At 54.9% G+C, this 20426-nt stretch overlaps 1 protein-coding gene across 1 annotated transcript; it reads left to right on the forward strand.

The window, feature by feature from the left end:
* Positions 1-286: 286 nt before the first annotated feature.
* Positions 287-4679, forward strand: NT5M (5',3'-nucleotidase, mitochondrial). Its single transcript, XM_064390135.1, has 5 exons — positions 287-686; positions 3247-3347; positions 3721-3781; positions 4112-4226; positions 4389-4679. The coding sequence occupies exons 1-5, from the start codon at positions 423-425 to the stop codon at positions 4544-4546; spliced, it is 699 nt and encodes a 232-aa protein (XP_064246205.1). The 5' UTR covers positions 287-422; the 3' UTR covers positions 4547-4679.
* Positions 4680-20426: the final 15747 nt, after the last annotated feature.

The raw sequence follows: 20426 nt of genomic DNA on the forward strand, positions 1-20426 counted from the left end.
CCAAGGCTCCACCCCCTGTCCCAAGCCCCTATCCTCTTCCCTGAGCCCCCTTCCCCTGTTCCAAGCCCCATCCCCTTCCTTTAGCTCCCAGTCCCTTCCTCAAGCCCCTATCCCATTCCCTGAGCCCCCTAACCCTGCTCCAAGGCTCTATCCCTTGTCCCAAGCCCCTTTCCCCTTCCTCAATTCTCCTTCCCCTGCTCCAAGCCCCCATCCCCTTCCCCGAGCCCCCTACTCTGAGCCCCCATCCCCTTCTCCAAATCCCCCATCCCTTTCCTTGAGCCCCCTTTCTCTACCCCAAACCCCCATCCCCTGCCCTGACCCTGCTTCCCTGAGCCTCCCATTCCCTCCCCTGAGCCCCCTGCCCCAAATCCCCCATCCCCTGCCCCAAATCCCCCGTTTCTTTCCCCAAATCCCTCCCCACAATGATTTTGCTGAGCTGCTTCCTGCACCTGCGGCCGCGGCGCTGCGGCGCCCTGGCCGGGCTGGGCAGGGGGCTGGGCCCCTCAGCGGGGTCCCGCCGGGCTCTGCGGGTGCTCGTGGACATGGACGGGGTGCTGGCTGACTTCGAGGGAGGCTTCCTGAAGAAATTCAGGGCCAGGTACCCCGACAAGCCCTACATTGCCCTGGAGGACCGGAGGGGCTTCTGGGTGTCGGAGCAGTACGGGCGCCTGGGAGCCGAGCTGAGTGTGAGTTGTGCTTGTCCCCCCCAGGGACCCTCTGACCCCCAGGTCATGGGAGCGGTGCTGGGGAGGGCTGTGGGGCCACCAAAAAGCTCCCACAGGAACACAGGAGGGCATCCAGCAGTGGGTTTTCCCCAGAAATCTATTTTTTTTTGTGCACGTCTGTGTCTTTCTTAGAATTCTAGAGTGGGTTGGGCTGATAAGGACCTTAAAGACCATCTCATTCCAGCCTCCTGTCATGGGGAGGGACATCTTCCACTAGATATGATGGCCTAGTGGGCTTTTTCTCTGCATGCCTGGATGGAGACAGATGCAAGGAAAGGGGGTCTTTCAGAACATCTGTCTTGAAATACCCCAGATTGTATAGCTGGGGTTTTTTAGCTCTGATTTGGATTGGTACCATTCCTAGATAAATTATTTAGCTCCTCAAGAGTAATGTGAGGGGTGGGATGCAGCAGAACAGTTCAGAACAAACCATGCAATTGATGCTTCATTTGAAGGCTTAGTTAAATTTAAAACAACCCAAGCCCTCCCATGCCAGAAGTTATTATATTCAGTTTAATAATTAAAGCTTAAAAGCAGAACCTCTCTTGATGTTGTAATTTAGCATTCAGCAACAGGCTGACTGCTGTAGAGAGGTGGTTTCTGCCTCTACAAATTTCCCATCCCAGTGGGTGTCTGTGGTCTCATCCATGGATTGTACTGATTGAAATGTGTTATGGTAAATAAAAGTGTTCCTGTTGTTAGGAGTATGATGGTTACAGGGAAAGGAGAGGGAATAAGGTCCAGGGCTCTCCCATGGGCAAAGTCCTAAAGAACTTGATGAGCTGAAGGAATAAATTGTCCTTCCTGGCTGGGAGTGGTGAGAGGGAGGTGCAGGACATCATTTGTGCAGTAAAGCAGCTGCTCAAACCCCTGCTTGGCAGGGGTAAGACATGATAACAATTTTTTTCTTCCTTGATCGTAACTACTTTGGATGTGTTAAATGAAGTGAGCTCGTCTTGTGTCTGCTGTCATCATGTAAAACCACCAAAACCTTGGGCTGAACAACTTGCACTGCCTGACCTCAGGGCAGTCCTGGTTTTCCCCGTGGTTTCAGGGCAGGGCTGAAGTGAGTAGGAGCTGCTCTGTGGCTACAGACACGTGGGCCATCCCAGGCTCTGACCAGAGAACCCCACTGACCTGCTTCAGGGAGCAGAAAGCAGGAGCCAAAGAGTCCAACGAGCTGCAGGTCCCAGCTCTGAAAGGGAGGGAGCTCAGCAATGCAGTGAGCACACAGACCTGGAGGGATGAGAGCCCTGGACAGGCAGGGAGATTCCTTAAGGGGCTGAGGGTCTGTCCTGGCCCATGGTGGGATTCCCAGCCTGGGGGATTTTTCCATCTGCTGGTCAGCATGCTGGTCATGGTGCCACAGGGAATTTTTCTGGCTCTGGGAGTGGACTGGCTCTTTTCCTCAAGTTGCACTTGATTGCAAAATGCTTTTTGACACAATTGGAAGTGGGATAGCTGTGGAAGTGCTGCTGTAAGAAAACACTTCAGTGCAGTTTGAAGTGCTCTGCTGCACGAGGCTGCATTTCTCAGGGGTCTCTTGTGTAACTACAGACAATATCTTAAAAATAAAATACCATTAGTGCTCAGTCTGAGGCAGATCAATTGGAGTTTGAATGTTTGCATGGCAAACTTTCAGGCTGGTTGTCCTTGCCATGGAGCCTGGAGGCATTTCTGCACCACAACACTGGGGCTGGGCTGCTTCTGCTTCCTCCCAGCTCTCCTCCCTGAGGACACGGTGTTTGTGAAAAATAATTGCTTTCCTTGGCACCTGACAAGCTGTAAAGCTGTTTGAGGCAGTGCAGGGGCTGCAGTTCCTCACAGCTGAGCTGGACCCACTGCAGGCAGCCCCTGGACTCTGCCCTCACCCCAAGGTTTTGCTCCCTGTGGTCTCCTCTCTGTTCTCCCTGTGCCACACCAGTGCCCCCAGGCTGCTGTCCTGGATGTTGTATTTCAAATCCTTGCCTGGAGATGCTCTATTTGCCTGCTAGACCTTGCCCAGGCTTCCCTGAGGAGGAGCATCTGCATTCATCCTGACGTGTGGTTCCTCCTGTAATGTAATGTAATGTTCCTGCTGTAACTTTCTCCTGGGAGAGCAGCCTGGCTGCTATTTTAAGTGATCTCATGGAGACAAATAGGCCAGGCAGCACCTGTGCCTGAACAGCATCAAGGTAGAGCAGGGCCACCAGGCCACGTCAGCTGGATCCACCTGGATCTGTCCCTTTGCATGGGCTTGGTTTGGATCTGGACAATCTCTGGTGTTTGGCCTTACAGGAAGGTGCAGCTCCCTCTGTGTGTGGGGCTGCAGAGGCAAAACCAAGCCTGGTTTTTTGTTCCAGAGCATCTCCAATCTGAATTGTGGGTGCAGGTTGGTGGGTACCCACAGAGGCAGTGGGATGAGCAGGAGGGACTGGAGCTGGTGCTCCCACTGTTCTCCCTGTCCTAGCAAAGAGTGAGGAGGATGCACATGCAGGAAAAATTGCAAGAAGTGCAGTAACTGCTTGCTTTCCCCTCACAGGAGAAAGCCATCAGCATCTGGGAATCCAAGAACTTCTTCATCGAGCTGGACCCTCTCCCTGGGGCTGTGGAAGCTGTGAAGCAAATGGCAAATCTGGCAGAGTGAGTATGAACCTGCGTGTGGGGATGGACAGAGGAGCAGCTGTGTCTTCACTTCCACCTCTTGGCAGAAGTGCTGATACAACAACAGCATTAAAAATAAATATCTCCCAGCCACCAGGGAAGGGAGGGGAGAGAGGGCTTTGACTCCTGGAGCAGTCACCTAGAATATCAGCCATGTGCAGCCTCTTCCCGTCAGCTCTCTGCTCCCAGCAAAGGTCGTGAAAAGGGGAATACGATTGTGCTGTGGGATTCTGTGAGATGGGGGATTCATGTCTTAAATCTGTTTGGTCTGTGTGTGGTGGGGGTTGGCTTTGGGCTGCTGCCTTCTCTGGCCCAGAATGACACTCTGCCCCTGCTTTTCTCCTCGTGGCAGCACTGATGTGTTCATCTGCACGAGCCCAATCAAGAAGTACCGGTACTGCCCTTATGAGAAGGTGAGCAGGCCCCAATCTCAGCTCCCCCTCCCACCCACACTGCCCAGTGAAAGGTGTCTGACCCCTGCATGCCTCTGGCTGTAGAATTTACCTGTTCCATCCATTTGCATGCACTGAGGCTCTTGGTCTTAGTCTTTCATCATGACATCAAAAGCTGCTTGGCTTTCAAAGAACTTTTACTCCAGCAGCATCCAAATCCATCCCACTAATGAACTTACTGAGAGAGATATCCTCCCTGTGTGGGGGCCAGGGCTGCTGCCACCCCACCAAGCACCCCCTGCCCCATCCATCAGCCTTCCCTGAGCTCACCAGCCATCCCTTGCCTTCCAGTATGCCTGGGTGGAGAAGCACTTTGGCCCTGAATTTCTTGAGCAGATTGTTTTGACACGAGATAAGACAGTGGTTTCTGCTGATCTGCTTATAGACGACAGGCCTGATATAACAGGTGAGAGCTGAGGGTGAAGCACTGACTGGGGGCAGCCAGGGGTGGGTGTTGGTCTTGCTGTGCTGTTTGGGTTTTCTAACTTTGGGGTCTTCATGTTGGAGTAAAATCAACCTCAGTGTCTCGGTGGAGTTATCCAGACCACTGACCCTCCTTCCCTTGCAGGGGCAGAGCAGAACCCCAGCTGGGAGCACGTGCTCTTCACTGCCTGCCACAACAAGCACCTGCAGCTGAAGCCCCCCAGCCGCCGGCTGCACTCCTGGTCTGATGACTGGAAGGCCATTCTGGACAGCAAACGCCTCCCACCCGGCCAGGCCACCTAAACACCAGCCCCCACGGCCACCTGGGGCTGCAGCCACCTGCCTGTGTCCCTGTGGAGCCCTGCTGAAGGCCAGAACCATGGATGGACAGACAGACAGACGCTGTCTCTGCTGCAGAGAGGAAGGGGAGGGTGAGCTGAAGCACCACAGTCACCTGGACTTGAAGAAGAGACCCCAGCCCAGCCCTGCCACGAGGGAGCAACAGCAGGATTGTGCCTGTGGACCTGACAGCCTGGCTGGGGGGCATTTCCCACTGGCTCCTGGGGTCTGTGTGCTGCATCTGCACCCCCCACAGCCTGGACAAGGTCACCCTCAGCGTGTCACTGCCCTTGCCTGGTGCACTGCAGGGCACTGACCAGCTCTGCATCCTCCCCTCCACGTCATGGTCAGGGATCATGTGTGTGGTTTTAGTCCTTGCAAGGTTTCATCCTCGGGAGATCTTTCCCCCTGGCAGTGCCTGGATCTGGGGAGAGGGGTGGCTGGAAGGGCAGGGACAGCAGGCAGGGGCTGCTCCCTGCACTGGGAATTGTCACAGACACGTCCATGGATGCTGTCTGCAGTTCTCACACACTGCAAGGGAAGATGGGGGGATGTTGCTGTTAAAGGCTGGAGAGCTGTGCTGGGTTCATTCAGGGTAGAGTTAATGTTCTTCACAGAAAATAGAGCCCCATACAAGCTGCTGTGAAAAAAATTAACTCTACCCTGGCCAAAAGCAGCATGGGAGCCCATGAGAGGTGCCCAGGGTAGTTCGTTCTGCAGCTCCACCACAGTCCCAGCTCTGGATGTCTGGGGACAGAGCATGCTGCCAGCCCCACTCCCCTGGCTCTGGCCCCTGCAGAGAGGTGTTCAGTGCCTGGCTGGTGCAAAGGGCTCACAGCACACACTGCTGGACCAGCCCCCTCTGCCAGGGGCAGTGCAGGGGCTGCTGAGCTCTGGGAGCAGCCAGCGCTGCTGGGAAGCTGCAGTTGGCCCCCAAAAAGGGAGGGTTTAGACCAAGGGGCAGCTCCAAGAGGGATGGTTTTGGCACAGCTGTGCCCACAGCCTCTTCCTCCCTTGTTTGTCTCCTTTTTGCTTCTCTGAGCCCGCAGCAGTCCGGCCTTGAACTTCAGTGACCTGTCTGAGAGGAGAAAGCTGCTGCTGGCCTCAGGGAGACATCCCAGCTGCTGGGAGAGCCTGGCATCCCCTCCCTGCCTGTGGCACTGCCACAGGGCAGCCACAGCCTGGCTGTCCCCAGTGGGAGCTGGTGCTGGGCCACCGCAGGCCAAGCCCCAGGGGCGAGCTGGGTGTCTCACTGCTGACACCACAGAGGCCATCAGCCCCTGCTGCCGTGTGTCCCCACGCTGTCCAGGAGCCCACTGCCCTCCTGGCCCAAGGACTTGCTGGCTGCAGCAGTAAAATTCCTCACTTGGACACATAACCCCACAGGCAGAGGTGTTAGCCAGGGCTTGGCTGGGATTTGCCATCCTGCACCCTGTGCTCACACCTTTGCTTTGCCTCTCTGCTCTCCTGTGGATCCCCATCAACGAAAGGACATGAACTTGAAGCTACATAACCAACAAATAATGTAATTCAGCAGTGGCAGCCAGACCCCTCCTGTACCCAGGGCCTGGAGGGGTTCTGGACTTGGTGCTTTGGAACCTGTGCCTTCCCTGGGTGCTGCAGGGCCAGGGATGGGGCCTGTGTTGACTTGGGGCTTGCCCTGTTTCTTGGGATGGGGGGAGTTTACAAAGTCAGCATGGTTGGCCCAGGGCAGTAGGACTTACATACCACAAGCATCTTTTTTTCTTTCTTTTTTTTTCTTTTTCTTTCATTTTTGTTTCCTGTGTAAACCACTGTGTGCTTCTCTGGGTGGTGGGTTTGGTTTGGAGGGGTCTATTTAAGACGTGCAGCTGCCTGAGCTGCAGCCCTCTGGCCAAGAGCTGCTGGGGGGTTTGCAGGCTGGGAACTGGGACAGTGTGGGAGCACCATGGGCAGCTGCTGCAGCTGCTGAACATCAGGAACCCCCTGACTCCACCAGCTGTTGGCCCCTCTGTGCAGCCGGGGTGACCTCATGGGGTCCAAGCTGGTTTTTTTTCTAATGGTACCATGTAAATATGAGCTGCCTGAGCTCCCCAGAGCCTTCTCCCTGCTTATTGAGCCAAAACGAGCTGGCACATCTCTCCAGCAGCTGCCCAAATCTGTCATCTTCCCCCGAGGCTGGGGCAGACCCAAGGGATGTGGCTCTCTGGGGCCAGCAGGACTTTTCCCCGTGGTGAGATGTGATGCCAGAGGTAAACACACCACACCAAATATACTTGAAAGCAGAGCTGGAGTTTCTCGTGCCTGAGGCTCCAGCTCCATGCACAGAGATCCTGAGCTGGTAGCTGCACTGTTTGCTCCCACACTCAGGACCAGGAGCTGACTCCATGGCTGATGGATCAGCCCCTTGGTCCTTCAAGCCTGTCTGTGTCCAGCTGAGATACACAGAGCTTTTGGTTTTGAATGTACATCTATAAATCTGAAGCAAATGAGGAGCACTGCAATAAACACTGGGTTGTTTGGCATCCAGCTGCCTAAAAATGGGGTTTGGGGTTTGCAGTTTCCCAGACGTGACTCTGGGAAAAGGGGTGGGGGGGCATTTCACCTCCAGGTTTGGGAATGTCCCCTTGTCCAGAAAACCTGGAACCAGCCCTGCTGCCCTGTCAGTGCCATCAGCCTGTTAGACACAGTCCCTGTGGGCAGAAATAAAGCCACGTGCAGGGTGGAGTTCATGGTCCTAAAGATCTTGTATAATAAATAAAGCTGTGAAGTGTGAGTCCTGTTGGGCCACAGAGCAGAAGCTATAAAAGGGACTGGGACTGCCGTGGGCTGCCTCTCCCTGGGATTTTATGCCTTATCCATCACTGCTGGCTGCTCCACATCCACACACTCCTGTGAGGTGTCCATGGACTCCCCTGCCCACTGTGGGGCTGTGCCATGAGGGTCCCTGTGCCTGACCAGAACCTGCATGCTGTGAGCAGTGCCATAGCCCAGCTGGGCACAGGGACCAGAGCCAGGGAGCTCTTTGGGACCATCCCAGCAGGGCTGGGAAAATCAGGATCACAGAACAGAACCTGACTGTGTGCTCCTTGCACTGGTGTGGCTCCAGGATGGGACACAAGGGGTTGCCAGGGTCACATCTGTAGTCCTGCTGGAGCTGGGACACCAAGGGATCCTGGCCAGCATGGGGACAAGGTGATTCAGCTGCCAGCTCAAACAGAACTGGGTGTGCACCTCCCCAGGCTGCTGCTGTGGGGCCCATAAAGCTGTTCCAGGGCTGGTTTAGCCACAAGCATCTCCCTGCCCTTCCAGGTGCTTTTTGGGGCTTCCTGGCAGCAAGTGTTGGGCCACAGCTCCTCCTCCATGCCCACTGCCTCCCCTGCACTGGGGGTCCCAGCTCCCCAGAGGAGACCCCATCCTTCCCTGGCCCAGGGATGGTTTGACATCATTTGCTGGATGGTGGCACTGGGACCAGGGTCATGTTTCCAGTACAAGATGGGGCAAGCTGGAGGGGCTGCATCCTGATGGAGCATGGTGAACTCCTGGTCTGCCGCTGTGTCTGTTCTTCCACGCTCTCTTGCGTGGCTTTTTTTTTTCCCTTGAAAAGCCTCAGGTTGCAGATATCACATAAATTCCAGGTGATAAGAAGTTTCTAAAGCAGGCAGAGGTAGAGAGGAGATGGTACACAGGGCACAGGGCAGTGCTCAGGGTGCTGGTGGGAACATTTACACCCTTCCCATGGGCAGGAGCTGCTGGACAAATATTCCAACACTCAGGGGATTGCCACCGGAGAGCATCCCACTTGAGAGCATCCCTGGCCCAAGGCAGCAGGCCCTGGCAGGCTGGGAACAAGTGATGCTGGCCCTGGCTCCTGGAAGCAGTCGCTAGTGGGTGCTCATCAGCTCGGATGCTCATTAGCTCGGGTGCTCATTAGCTCGTGCTCAGGCTGGCCACTGCCCAAGTGCCTCGGAGCAGTGTGAAATCCCAGCGGGGCGAGGGCCAGGAAGGCAGGGCCAGCCGGGGCCAGCCCTGACGCAAGGGCAGCGGGCGGTGTGGCCAGAGCCGGGGCGGGGGCCGGGGCTGCGGGGAGGATGAGTCACCCAAAACACGCAGCAGGGGAAGGAAGGGGCGAGCAAGCCATGCAGCAGCTGCAGGCGGCTGGACGGGCTTTGCTCCGCCGCCGTGCCCAGCTTCAGGAGAGGAGCAGCGTGGTGCTGCAGGGTCACTGCTGGGATCTGGCTTTGGAGCCCAGGCAGTGCGGGCAGGACATCCGCGAGGATGGGATGTGGATGGAAGAGGAACAGCCACTAGAGGGGACTGTGCGATCGCGTGTGGAGCTGCCAGCCCGCGCTCTGCACCGTGTGCCAGCCCTCCTTGCAGCCCTGCCGGGTATCCAGCCCAGGCTCCAAAGCCCTCTGTGTCCCTCCCGCTGGGCACTGCAGCCCCGAGGCACAGAGACACACCAGGGGTACCGAGGGGCAGCCGCAGCCGCCAGGAAAATCAGAGAATCATGGAGTGATTTGGGCTGGAAGGGATCTTAAAAACCATCCCACTCCAACCCATTGGCAGGGACACCTTCCACTATCCCAGGTTGCTCCAAGTGCCATCCAGCCTGGCCTTGGACACTTCCAGGGATGGGGAAATGCTCTGGGGTGGCCTCCACCCAGCTGCTGAGCCTCCTCCCAGCCCTTGCTCTCTCTCCTGGATGGGGCAGAGAATGGGATGGGCAAAAACATGAATGACTTGTGGGTTAGAAGATGAACTAGGTACCTATAGGGTCCATATAGAAAATATCCCTGGAAAAATCACAGGCTGAAGGCCCCTGACAGCCCAGGGCTTCCCTCCTTCCCCTGCTCAGCTCTGCCCCTGCTCCCCCCTGGGACCCCACAGCTCTCCCAGGGCTGAGATTGCTCATCCTGCCCCGAAAGCCTGAAATCCCCCAAGGAGCTGGAACATGACTTTGCCTTTTCCTTTTGCTCACTCTGAAGCCAGAGCCTGTTTTGGGGAGCAGAGTAGGGGCAGATCTGACAGTGGTAAGGACAGGGGGACGAGGATGGTTCCTGGTGGGTTTTGCTGGCCCTTCCATTCTCCCCCAGCACTATGATATTATTTCCCTCCAGGTTGGATTAATGGGATTTTCTTCTCAATTTGTGCACAGGGACTTGAGTAATGTACTCCCTAGAGAGAAATAACTTCCCTTGCCCCAGCAGTGCTGGGGAGGCCAGAGCAGAGCCCACATGATAGGCTGCACTGGCTTTCTCCTGTCCTTCAAGGCTCCACACACATTAAGCCCGTCCTCCTGGCAAAAATCTTGCAAAATGTTTATTTGTGACTATGTTAACAAACATGCCTGGGGAACATGTTGTATTCAGACGTGAGCATGCCACCTTCTCCCAGCCTCCCTGGGGCCAGGACTGTGGGCAGCGAGGGGCCAGGGCTCAGAGCTGCCAAAATCCAGCTGACGCTGCACTGGGAGCACCGCCGGGACCAGCAACCCCGAGCACGAGGCCACCTCGCCTGCTGCTCCCACCAACCACCAAACCTGCCAGCAACATCCCACCAGTGCCTTTTTTCCTGGAGGTCCCCAGCTCATGGCTTTTTCCTGGAGGTGCCCAGCTCATGGATGCAGCTGGGGGAAGGGTCTGACCTCGCAGAACCCTGGTGTCCTGCAGCCAGAGGGACGTGGACACGAGGGCTCCAGGGATCCTGTCCAGCTCTGTAAACACCCGTCATAGGGGAGGGCACTGCTGTCAGGCCACACCATGGGCACAGACCAGTGGAGCTGAGCTTGCACACCCCACACCACCCTGAGCTCATCCCTGTCCCCCACCTGTCCACTCCTCCTCAGCTGCTGGCTGCCAGCAATGATCCTGGGATGGAGAAGCTGCCCTGGAGAAATGTGCTGCTCCTCTCCCAGAACACACTCACCCTGAACACACACTGATTTAAACTCTAACTTGACAGATTTGGGGTGAGCTTGTGTCTGGGTTCAATACTTCATGCACCTGAATCTGCTTTGAGCATCTCCAGGTAACCAGGGCTGGAGCTGGGTCTGTTTTCCTGAGATCCTGGGGAGGGAGATGAACAGTAATTATTGAAGGGCTGTAGTTCAGGCACTGGGTGAGAGCATTTGAGGGTCTGTGGAGGTATAATCAAGCCTGTGAGCCCCTGTGTGCCCATGGCATTTTTCCTTCATGCCATCCCAGTGGGAGCCTCAGCTGGGCAGCACCTGTGCTGCCTCCACAAACCTCTGGTGAGTCACCCAGCAGCTCCTGGGGATGGCTTCAAAACACCAGAGGGCTCAGGGAAACTCCCAAAAATGCTGGGAGATGCACTGGCAGCAGCTGTGGAGGCTGGGAGTTGGCTTCTGTTTAGTAAAGTGAGGCAAGAGGGTCCTGTTGTGAGCACCATGGGATGTGTGAAGATGAGGAGCAGCTCCTGCTGCACGGCCTGAGCCCTTCCTGGGAGAAGGGATGGGAAAGGCAGGGGCTTGGTGCTGCAAAGCACCTGAACACCACACTGCTGCCACCCAGGCAAGGCTCAGAGCTGTCACCAGGGCTGGAACTGGATGGTCTTTAAGGCTCCAACCCTGACCATTTTGTGATCCCACTGCTGAAGGCACCATCCAGGTGTGGGCAGCAGCCAGTCCCAGCTCTAGCCAGCTCCCCAGCAAGGTGGGATGGGATTCCTGGTGTTACCCTTTCTGTGCCCACCTGCACGAGGATTTTGGCCAGCTGGGAAGCCCTGGCTCAGTGCCCCAGCCCTGCTCCCTTCCCCTCCCAGTCACAGCCATGCCAGGTGAGACTCCATGAGCCTGAGGAACAATCTCTGAAGCTTTCCAGGTGTTCCAGCTTTCCTCCTCTTGCAGGCATCTCCTTTGCTCTCAGTCCCAGACCCCCTGGCTCTCACAGCCTCTGGAAAAGCAAGCTCCTGCCTTGGGTGCCTGTTTTATAACAGATTTTCCTTTTCCAGTCTAGCAGAGCAGTCTCACAGCTGTGCTTCCTGCTCATGCATCTTGTGCACATCCTCTTTTATCCCAGGGAAAGTGCTCCTGGGTGGCTCCTGGGGACAGTGGCAGCCTCAGCCACCCTCAGAGCACAGGGGATGTTTTGGGACTGGTTCCCTGCCCCAGGGTGAGTTTATTCTCTGCAGGACATAACAGTCTGCAGGGAAACATGTCTGACTGTTAACATCACTGGCATCTCCTCACTCCAAAACTGATCTCTGGGTTACCCACAACCATTCAGATTATGAAAATGGAGGCACAGAATATGTTCTAGCTCCTCTCTGGATAGGGGAGTTGGGACTGCCCACACCTAAGGGATACAAGAAAATAGGGAGCTGAATGTCCCACCCTGCCCAGCATGGGCAGAGCCCTGCTTTGTAATGGGAATTCATAAAAAGAGACCACCAAGAAAGGGCAGAGCTTCATTTCTACTCCTCCTAGTGTGGCCACAGGGCAGAACCCCCCATGGACAGGGCTTTTGACAGTGTTTTATACAAAAAGGGGTTCAGAAGTGCCCAGACCTTTAGGGCTACATGTTCCCAAGAAGCCATAAACCCTCCTGCACCTGTCCCCCCAAACCTGCAGCACTGCAGCCCCAGCCATGAACCCCCAGACCCCCCCAGCCCTAGGGACCCTGCTGTTTTCCACCCTGTCCTGCTCTGTGGAACACGTCAGACGTGCCTGGAGGAGTGTTCCTGGCCCAGCACCTGCCTTCCCCACGCAGCATTGTTTCCCCAAAGCCCAGGAGAGCAGCAGCAGCTCCACACAGCCTGACTCCAGCCGGCTCTGTCCTGCTCTGAGGTGGTTGTTTCATCCCAAACTAGCTAATTCTTGCTGCTTTTTTTATCCTTGCATTTGAAGGAGGAAGGGGAGAACAAAACAGCCCTTGGGGTGAAGTTACCTCCTTAATTAACAAGGCTGAGAGCTTTGCAGAGATTGTGCAGAAGGAGAGGAAAATAAGGGAAACTGGGCAAAACCAGAAAGGCTTGGGTTCAGTTGTCAGACCAATTAACCTAGATCCACACTCTCCCCCTGGATGAATTGCTCGTTACTACGTAATTGCTCGGGCCCAGCTCCTGATTGAGAGAAATTAAAATCAGACACTTAACAAGGCAACCTGGTGTGGAGATGGGATGCAGGATCTGCCTGGGGATGCCATTCACAAGACAAAACTCACAGAGAGCCCAAGCTTGGAGGATCTTGCTGAAATCAGCATTATCTGCACCATTTGCACCATCCTGGACTCAAAACATGGCTGGGCTGGGGCATAATTTGAAAAGGCCCTGGGAGATGGTGAGAGGAGGAAAGCCCTGATTTAGCCAAGCATTTCACTTTCTGTATAATTGCAATGTAGCTGCAGGTCCAGCTCAGCTCAGTGCAGGATTTAGATGAAATATAAGATGTGCTCAGTCAGGGACAAAGTGATTAAAGAGCTCTTTTGTCTAAAAGAAAAAATAAAATTCTTTGCAAACCCTTCTTGACTCTGTGTTAAGACCCATCTGCCCAGAGAAGAGGAAAGAATCCACCATTACAGACTTTTAAATCTATACCTAGTGAAAAAAAAAAAAAAAAGCCACTATTCCTGATAAATCAGCCTGGGAAAAGCAGCCTGTGCTGTAGCTGAGCACGTTCTTCCATGTGTAGGGCTGATGAGTTCACGTGCAGTGGGAAATTCAGACACAGTGTTTGGGAAAGCTCAGTGGTTTCAATATTAGCTTAAGAGTAGGCAAACATGTTTTCCTGCTGCTGAAGGAGAAGGGGATCTCCTTGTGGGAGCATTGGCCTTTTCCATCCCCTGTGCTTCCATCTGCCTCTTTTCCTGCCGAGGAATTATCTGTGGAGCAAGGGAGGGCTGCAGAAAGCCCCAGGCATGGCTGCACCCCCAGCAGCACTGCACTGCTGTGCTGAGGTGTGATCACAGCTCTGCTTCCAGCTGCTCACCCTGCTGCAAGATCTGCTTTTCCCCCCAGGAATTTTTGGGGTGCTGTTCCTGTGTCTGGCTCCTGCTGGGCTTCAACCAAGTGCTGACCCCTCTCTTTGGCAAAATCCTGCTGCAGTCTGTGCTTGTTGTGCAATAATCCTTAAAGAAAAAAAGGCCTGGATCCCCCAATTTCAGCAGTTTGAGCTCATCCTGGTGTTTGGTGCCTGCAGTCTCAGCCACACATGTCCCTGGAGCAAGGACAGACACCCCAAAGGGCTTTAATCCCATCTGCTTTATTTTTTATTAATGAACCAGCTGTCCCAACAAGTCATAAAAACTACCACAGGCAGGGCAGCAAAGGATGAGAATAGCCCAAACCAACTCTACACCTCCAGCTGGAAAACCCCAAAGACTCCAGCAACACGTGTCCAAAGGAAAACCACCGGTGCTCTGGCTACACCACGTGTATTTATTGACACAGAAAACAGCCACCGTGTGTTTTCCACCTCCAGGCTCAGCCCACAGCCACCAACACCCTTCAAACATCCCTTGGTGGCATCCAGGAGAGTCTGAAGGGTCCCTCCCCTCCTGGGCAGTTTCATCTGAGGCTGAAACAGGCTCAGGATTTTCCTATGAAGGCGCTGGGATTAAATTAAAGAGGATTTAAGCAGATGGTCGGTTCTCTGCTCGTGGTAGTTGGCAAAATGGGAACCATATCGCTGAATTGTCTGCCTGCACTAATTAATGTTTGTACAGAGCTCTGCGCTGCAAACCGCTGCCGACGTGCTAACTGCTATCATTAGTATTATTACTAAGCTGTTTATGCCTGTTCCAGTGCTTTCTCTCCTCATCCCCAAGGGCTTTGCCTCTTTCCTGTGCAGATGTATGGGGAGAGGAATCAGCCCTCTCAGGCTCAGATCCCTGGTTTGTGGGTAAAACCCTCTGGCTGTGCCTCTGGCAGCTCCGTGGTGAGGGCAGGGGGAGGTTCTGCCCAGAGATGGGGTTTAGCATCATCCTGCCCAGCCCTGGGTGAGGTGGTTGTTTCAGTGCACCTCCTGACTGCAAAATGGGCTGGATGTTGCTTCCCTGCCTCCTTCGTGTTCCTACAGGGAAAAGCTTTTCTGTGCTCTTAGGGGCTCTTCGCATCCTTCTCTGTCACTGCATGGCAAAGGGTTTTGTAGGGGAAGGGAGGATCACTCATCCTTCCTAATGACCTGAGAGGAGACTGAGGAGCAGAGGAGTTCAGTGATGGATGAGCTCAGCCATGCTCCACGACAGGCCCTTGTCCCTGTGCAACAACCCAGCAGTGACGTCTGCTGCCACCGGCAAAGGGACGCTGCATTCCCTGCAAATAACCATCCTGCAAAGCGGTGTTCTGCAAAGCTGAGGGATGGCTTCTCCCCTTCCTGCCCAGTGAAGCTTTTGGCAGAGAAGCAGCTCACCAGAAATCGGGGATGCTGCCTCTGGAAAGCGGTGAAAGGACAATCATCTGCTCACGGGTGCACGGAGCAGCAAACTCCCCACAAACACACTCAAACCTCAGAGCTCAAGATCATGGAATCATGGAATGGCCCGGGTTGGACGGGACCTTGAAGGTCATGGGGTTCTAGTCCCCTTCCAGGGGGCACTTTCCACTATCCCAGGTTGTCCAACCTGGTTTTGGACCCTCGCAGGGACGGGGCACCCACAGCTCCTCTGGGCTGTTCCAGGTCCAGTCCCTCACCACCCCAGGCACAGATCTTTGACCTGATCAGTGCTTCCAAGACCCTGCTTGGGAATCCTTTGCTCATTAAACCCAACCAGGCAGAACATTCCTAACCATCCCCACTGGCATCTTTCAGATACCAGAGTGGTTTTTGTCACTTGGTCGGGAGAGAAACTGCCCAAACCAAGAAACTGGGGCAGTCCCTGAGAGGAACCAAACGAAATACAGCATGCAGGGAGTCAGGTATCCAACTTGCTACAGGGACATGACAGGCAGCATTCCCAACTTTGCTCCCTCAGGGTGAGGAAGGCACCCTCACTGCCCAAACAGTGAGGTGACTTGGCTGAGGACTGATGGGATGCTTCCAACGAGAAGTTTAGGGCGTGAATCATCCTCATTTTTCCCCCACAGCAAATGCATGAGATGAAATGAGATCCAGAAGGTTGGATGGGGGATGCAGGCAGAGCAGACAGCTCCTGGAGTGAGAACAGGGATTACTCCAGCCAGGACAGGCTCCACTCTTGCCCTGAGCCAGGCTGCAAATGCTTTGCAGAGGTTGTTTAGCCCAAACAAAGAATTGCAGAGAAAAACAGCTCCGGCAAGCAGGCGATCAACATTTTCTGCGTGGTTTGAATTATCCATGACTTTTGACCCAAGATTAAATCTAGTGTGTAACTGTTGGTTATATATTGAGTCATATGAGCAGCCTAATCACAGAAACCCCATGTTCTCCAAACAGCCTGAGCCCCGTCGGGGCCGACTGCGAGCCGCTCACGTTTCCCAGCCAAAGCACCCTGCAGCTTTTGCATCATCCTTTTAATTCAACACTTACAAAGCATTTTTTTCATCCCACCGGTATCTCAAGCCCAGAACAAAACAAACCCAGCCCCGCCGTGAGTGGCCAGCCCAAGGAAGCCAGATTTCCCAGGAAGTTTGGCCTCTGGGCGGCTGCTCCGGTGGCTGGCGGAGGGCTGGGCTCACGCTGCAGCGTTTTTCTCAGCAGGAGCTGTCTCGCCTCTCCATCCTCCATCAGCAACTCTCCTGATGCGCATAGAAATTGCCTTTTGACTTCTACCTCCACTGTAATTTGGGTGAAAATGAGCACAGGAGTTGGAAAGTGTTAGTGGGGGGTACGTGGCATGACAAGGGGCCTGACACCGCCTTTGATACCCACTGTGAACGCAGCAGGGCTTGGCACAGCACGGCCCTGGCTCTCCCCAAACTAATTTTTAGCTGTTTGCACCTGCCTTTCCTCTCCTTGGGGCTGTGGGAGGCTGAACTGCTTCACCCTTCCCAGAGAGGCTGGCTGGGAGCCGTGAAAGGCTGTTATCAGCCACAGGGATCGGTATCGCTCCTGCCAGTACAGCCCTGCGGGCTCACGGGGTATTTCCCAGAGCCCATGGCTGGGACAGGGCTGGCGCAGCCCCTGTGTGCTGGAACTCTTTGGCATTCCTCTGCCCAGCCAGGCTGGTCCCCAGGAGCACCCAAAATGGGGACAATCCAGGGTCTGCCCAAACTCTGGTGAGAGGGGAATGTGTTGGAAGATGCTTGCATTGTGTAGGGGCTTCCCACGAGCTCACACACACTGGGGTGGCAGTGGGGGATGCACACGGCCATGGAGGGAGTAGGGTGAAGCTCACAGCCTCAGATCCATGCTCAGGGCTGGGGGAGAGACACCCAGCTTTTTGCAGCAAGGATAAATGAAGGCTAAATCCTCTCTTTCCTCCTGCAATAACTCTCTGGCTGGTGGCAACCCAGCTGGAAGAGCATGACCTCAGCACGGGCTGGTTGTCAGTCTGGTATGGAGCTGCTCAAGAGGCATTTCATCACCAAAGGCTCTTTGTCTGGAAGGCCAGCCACTGTCTCAAATTGTCCCAGGAGGGATGCTGGTGATGCTGTCCCAGGTTTAGAAGGTGGACAGCTCCATCCTGACAGCCCCAGAACCCACCTGGGGTCCCCAGAGGAAAGGGATCCCCAGCATTCCCCCAGGCAGTGCTGGCTTTGGTGTGACCCCACACATGCCACCACTTCAGTGTCCCCCAGCTCACGGCAGACCCCAAATCTGTACACCTGATCCCACTGCAGGACCTCTCTGTGTTCCTTCACGTTGATCCCACCCCCCAGGAGAATGCCCAGCTCCTTGCTGGTCTGAACTGGTGCAGGCACCAGTGCTGAGCTTTCACCTGCTCTCAATCAAGGTGGTTCTGCATCACTTTGCAGTGAAAATAAAGAAACAGCTCGAGGGGAAAAATTCCCAGTTAGCAAACAGAGCTGAGCAACCACAGACCTCTCACCCAGGAGGGGAGGAGGAGGAGGGCAGAGACAGGCTGGGAGAACCCAGGGCTGGATTTCAACACTCTGCAGAAGACAAGATGCTGTATTGAATGTATTTAATTGTCTGGGTCGCAGCCGTGTGAGAGGTGTTTGGTCTGGCTGCAAAGCCCTGCATGGGTCAGGAGGAGCTGGATGGGAAGGGAGCAGTGACAGCCGAGGAATGAGAAGTGGCTGGGATTTGGGGTTGGCACTTGGGGCTGGCTTTGCCCTCTCCCCTCCCTGCCTCCCTGCAGAGGAGGGTGGTGGTGTAAGGACATGAGGTGCCTGGAAGCCAGGGGTGTCCCAGATCCCAGTTACTTGGGAGCCCTGAATTTCCACAGCTCCTCTGCTTTGTGTTATTGCTGAGCGACTTCCCTGAGTCCAACACCACATCTGCTGCCACTCCGCATGACTTGCTTTGTCTTTGGGTCACCTGGTGTACCCTGTGGCAGTGCCAGCTCCTATCATGTCCCTCCTGGATGTGGCAGATGAGCAAACTTCTGAACTAGAGCCAAAAATTTGCATTTTAAATTCTCATGTCTGTTTTTTTCCATGAGGGGAATGAGTGACTGAACACATGCACGCTGTCACCCATCCTGTGGATGCCACCTCTGTCCTCAGGGGACACTTCTCTGACCTCAGAGCTTTGTCCTGCGTGGCCAGGTAAGGTCATGCTGGATTAATGCCGGGGCTCCTTTGGTGCTGGCTGTGACAGCTCTGTCCCGCTCCACCTCCACCATAAATCATGGCAGGCTACAAATCCCTGCCAGCGCTCAGGGACCCGTCCCTGGGGAGGGCAGCGGTTCAGCCCTGAGGCAGCAAAAACAAGGATCGTGTTTTTCACAGGGACAGGATCACCCAGAGGCACAAACAAGACCCTGGAGCAGAGGGTGCTGGCACTGCAGCACCTCGGGGCGGCACCGGGCCAGCCAGACCCGTGCAGGGACAACTCGGGGCACAAACCTTTGGCAGGGCACATACTCCCAGCTGAACTTGGTCCCTGACCTGACTTCTGCATGAATCCTCATGTCAGCACAAGGAAAAGGAACCGAGCAGGGCAATGGGGACACAGGGCAGGGATACGTTGTGTTTGGGGGTTCATGGAAATGTTGGGTATTCCTGCCCTGCAGAGGGACTGTGGCCAAAGGGGACAGGGATGGAGCTGCCCTGGGTGTTCCTGCTCCTTCCCTAGCCCCTTTCCCAGCTCTGTGCTTTACAAACCCCAATGTTCCCAGCCCCATAGCAGCTTCTGGACTGTAGGGACCTGTCTTCACTCAGCCTTGGTTGGGTTCAGCCAGGAGAAGGATTTGGGGAGATTTTGGGCCAAACACTACAAACAGCCTCACCCTGGCTTTCCGTGGTACAGGCAGTTGAGATCAGGTTTAGTTTTCCTAGTAAACTCCTGAGGTCTCCACAGCAGAAATTTCATGGGAATCTTGATTTTCTTTTTTTTTAAAAACCCTGTTTTCCTGCTGTGACAACTGCCACAAGAAGCCCAAGACTGCAAAAGGTGTTATGAACTTGTCAGTGAAGAGATTAAATGGGATCTCAGCACAAAAAAGGGGCAGAAAACCATGGAAGGCAACCAAAAGTGGCTCATGAGAGTTACTGGAACAATCCAAAGATTTGCTGGGAAATGCTGCAGGAGCCTCTGTGTGCCTGCACGTGCACCAACGTGGCAGGACCCGTGTGATTTCTCATCACTGGCCGCTCACAATCTCTTCCACAGGAACCAGGCAGATTATTTCTCCATTTGTGGGTGTGGGAGGTTGATAAGGAGCAGGGCCAGGAAGCAGAGAGACTGAGTTTTTTGTCCTTGAGCTTGTCCCAGGGCTGGTGGTGGGTGACAACAAAGTGCCAGACCCCCTCCTGCCATCAGGGGTTGTAATGATTCACTTTTTCTTCTAGAAATCTCCCTTGCCACACCAGAGGAATAAAATACCCACAGCAGATGATGAGGGTGCCCGCCTCATGGCTGATACACGGAGCAGTGAACCACTGCCAGCCCTGTGCAAGGAGACACTGCCCAGAGCTTTTCCTGATTTTGGTGCAGGGTCACATTGTCCCTGCTTTCTGTGACTCAGAGTCCCCACGTCCCTGAGTAAGGACCAGCCAAAATGCTCATGGTGGGATGTGGGATTCAGTCCCATTTTCCTCCATTTTGTGAGTATAAGCATGGCCTTGCTGCAAGCCCCAGCTGCTCCCTGCCCTCCTGTCCCCAGCCTTGTCCCCACAGCACAGTCCAGGTCACTGCCAGCAGCTCCTTGGTGGCCACCAAGGGGTTTTAGAGGTGAGACAAGGTGCAGGCAACTGGAATATACTGGTTTTCTAGTTGAGTGCCCTGTGCTACCAGGGCAGCAGTCACATTTTTCATGGAGCAGCACCACAAACTCCCTGACCTCCCTGGGCTCCCTGAGCACGTGGTGAGAGCCAGGGGGGTTTCCAGCTGAAGGCTGACTGAGAGCTGCTCATCCCTGCTTGTGCTCCCAGAGGAGCTTCCCCAGCCAGCCTTTGGGATTTGCTGACGAAGGACAAAAGGGGAAGGATGCAAAGGAGCAGTGAGGTTGCTTGGGGTGTCAGAGCTTGGTCCCCACCCCCACCACAGCCTGGAGGCTGTAACATCCCAGGAACAGCCTGAAGGTCCCGTTCCAGCTCCCAAACTGAAAACAAAAGTGCGTCTTGTTCCCATCCTGTTTTCAAAGGCAGAAAGGTCGGGGCCGCGAGAGCCCTGCCAGGCTGGGCAGCACTGCCAGCTCCCATTGCCTGCCCCGACCTCGACTCCAGCAGGGACAGAAGTGTCCCACTGCTCCTCCTGGACAGCAGCACTGGGATGGTGACAGCTGGGGATATCCCCAAAAGTCTCTGTTTGGAGAAACTTGTGCCCAAGTTCATGTTCTTGTTCCTGCTCCCTGCACTGCAT

This window comes from Passer domesticus, chromosome 15 (genome assembly GCF_036417665.1).
Source record: "Passer domesticus isolate bPasDom1 chromosome 15, bPasDom1.hap1, whole genome shotgun sequence".
Taxonomy (NCBI): domain Eukaryota; kingdom Metazoa; phylum Chordata; class Aves; order Passeriformes; family Passeridae; genus Passer; species Passer domesticus.

Bases quoted from the DNA above. Each gene is read 5' to 3' on its own strand.
- NT5M (XM_064390135.1), top strand. From the start codon at position 423: ATGATTTTGCTGAGCTGCTTCCTGCACCTGCGGCCGCGGCGCTGCGGC. The intron at 3,782-4,111 runs GTGAGCAGGCCC...CTTGCCTTCCAG, and splicing joins GGTACTGCCCTTATGAGAAG to TATGCCTGGGTGGAGAAGCA. The intron at 4,227-4,388 runs GTGAGAGCTGAG...CTTCCCTTGCAG, and splicing joins CGACAGGCCTGATATAACAG to GGGCAGAGCAGAACCCCAGC.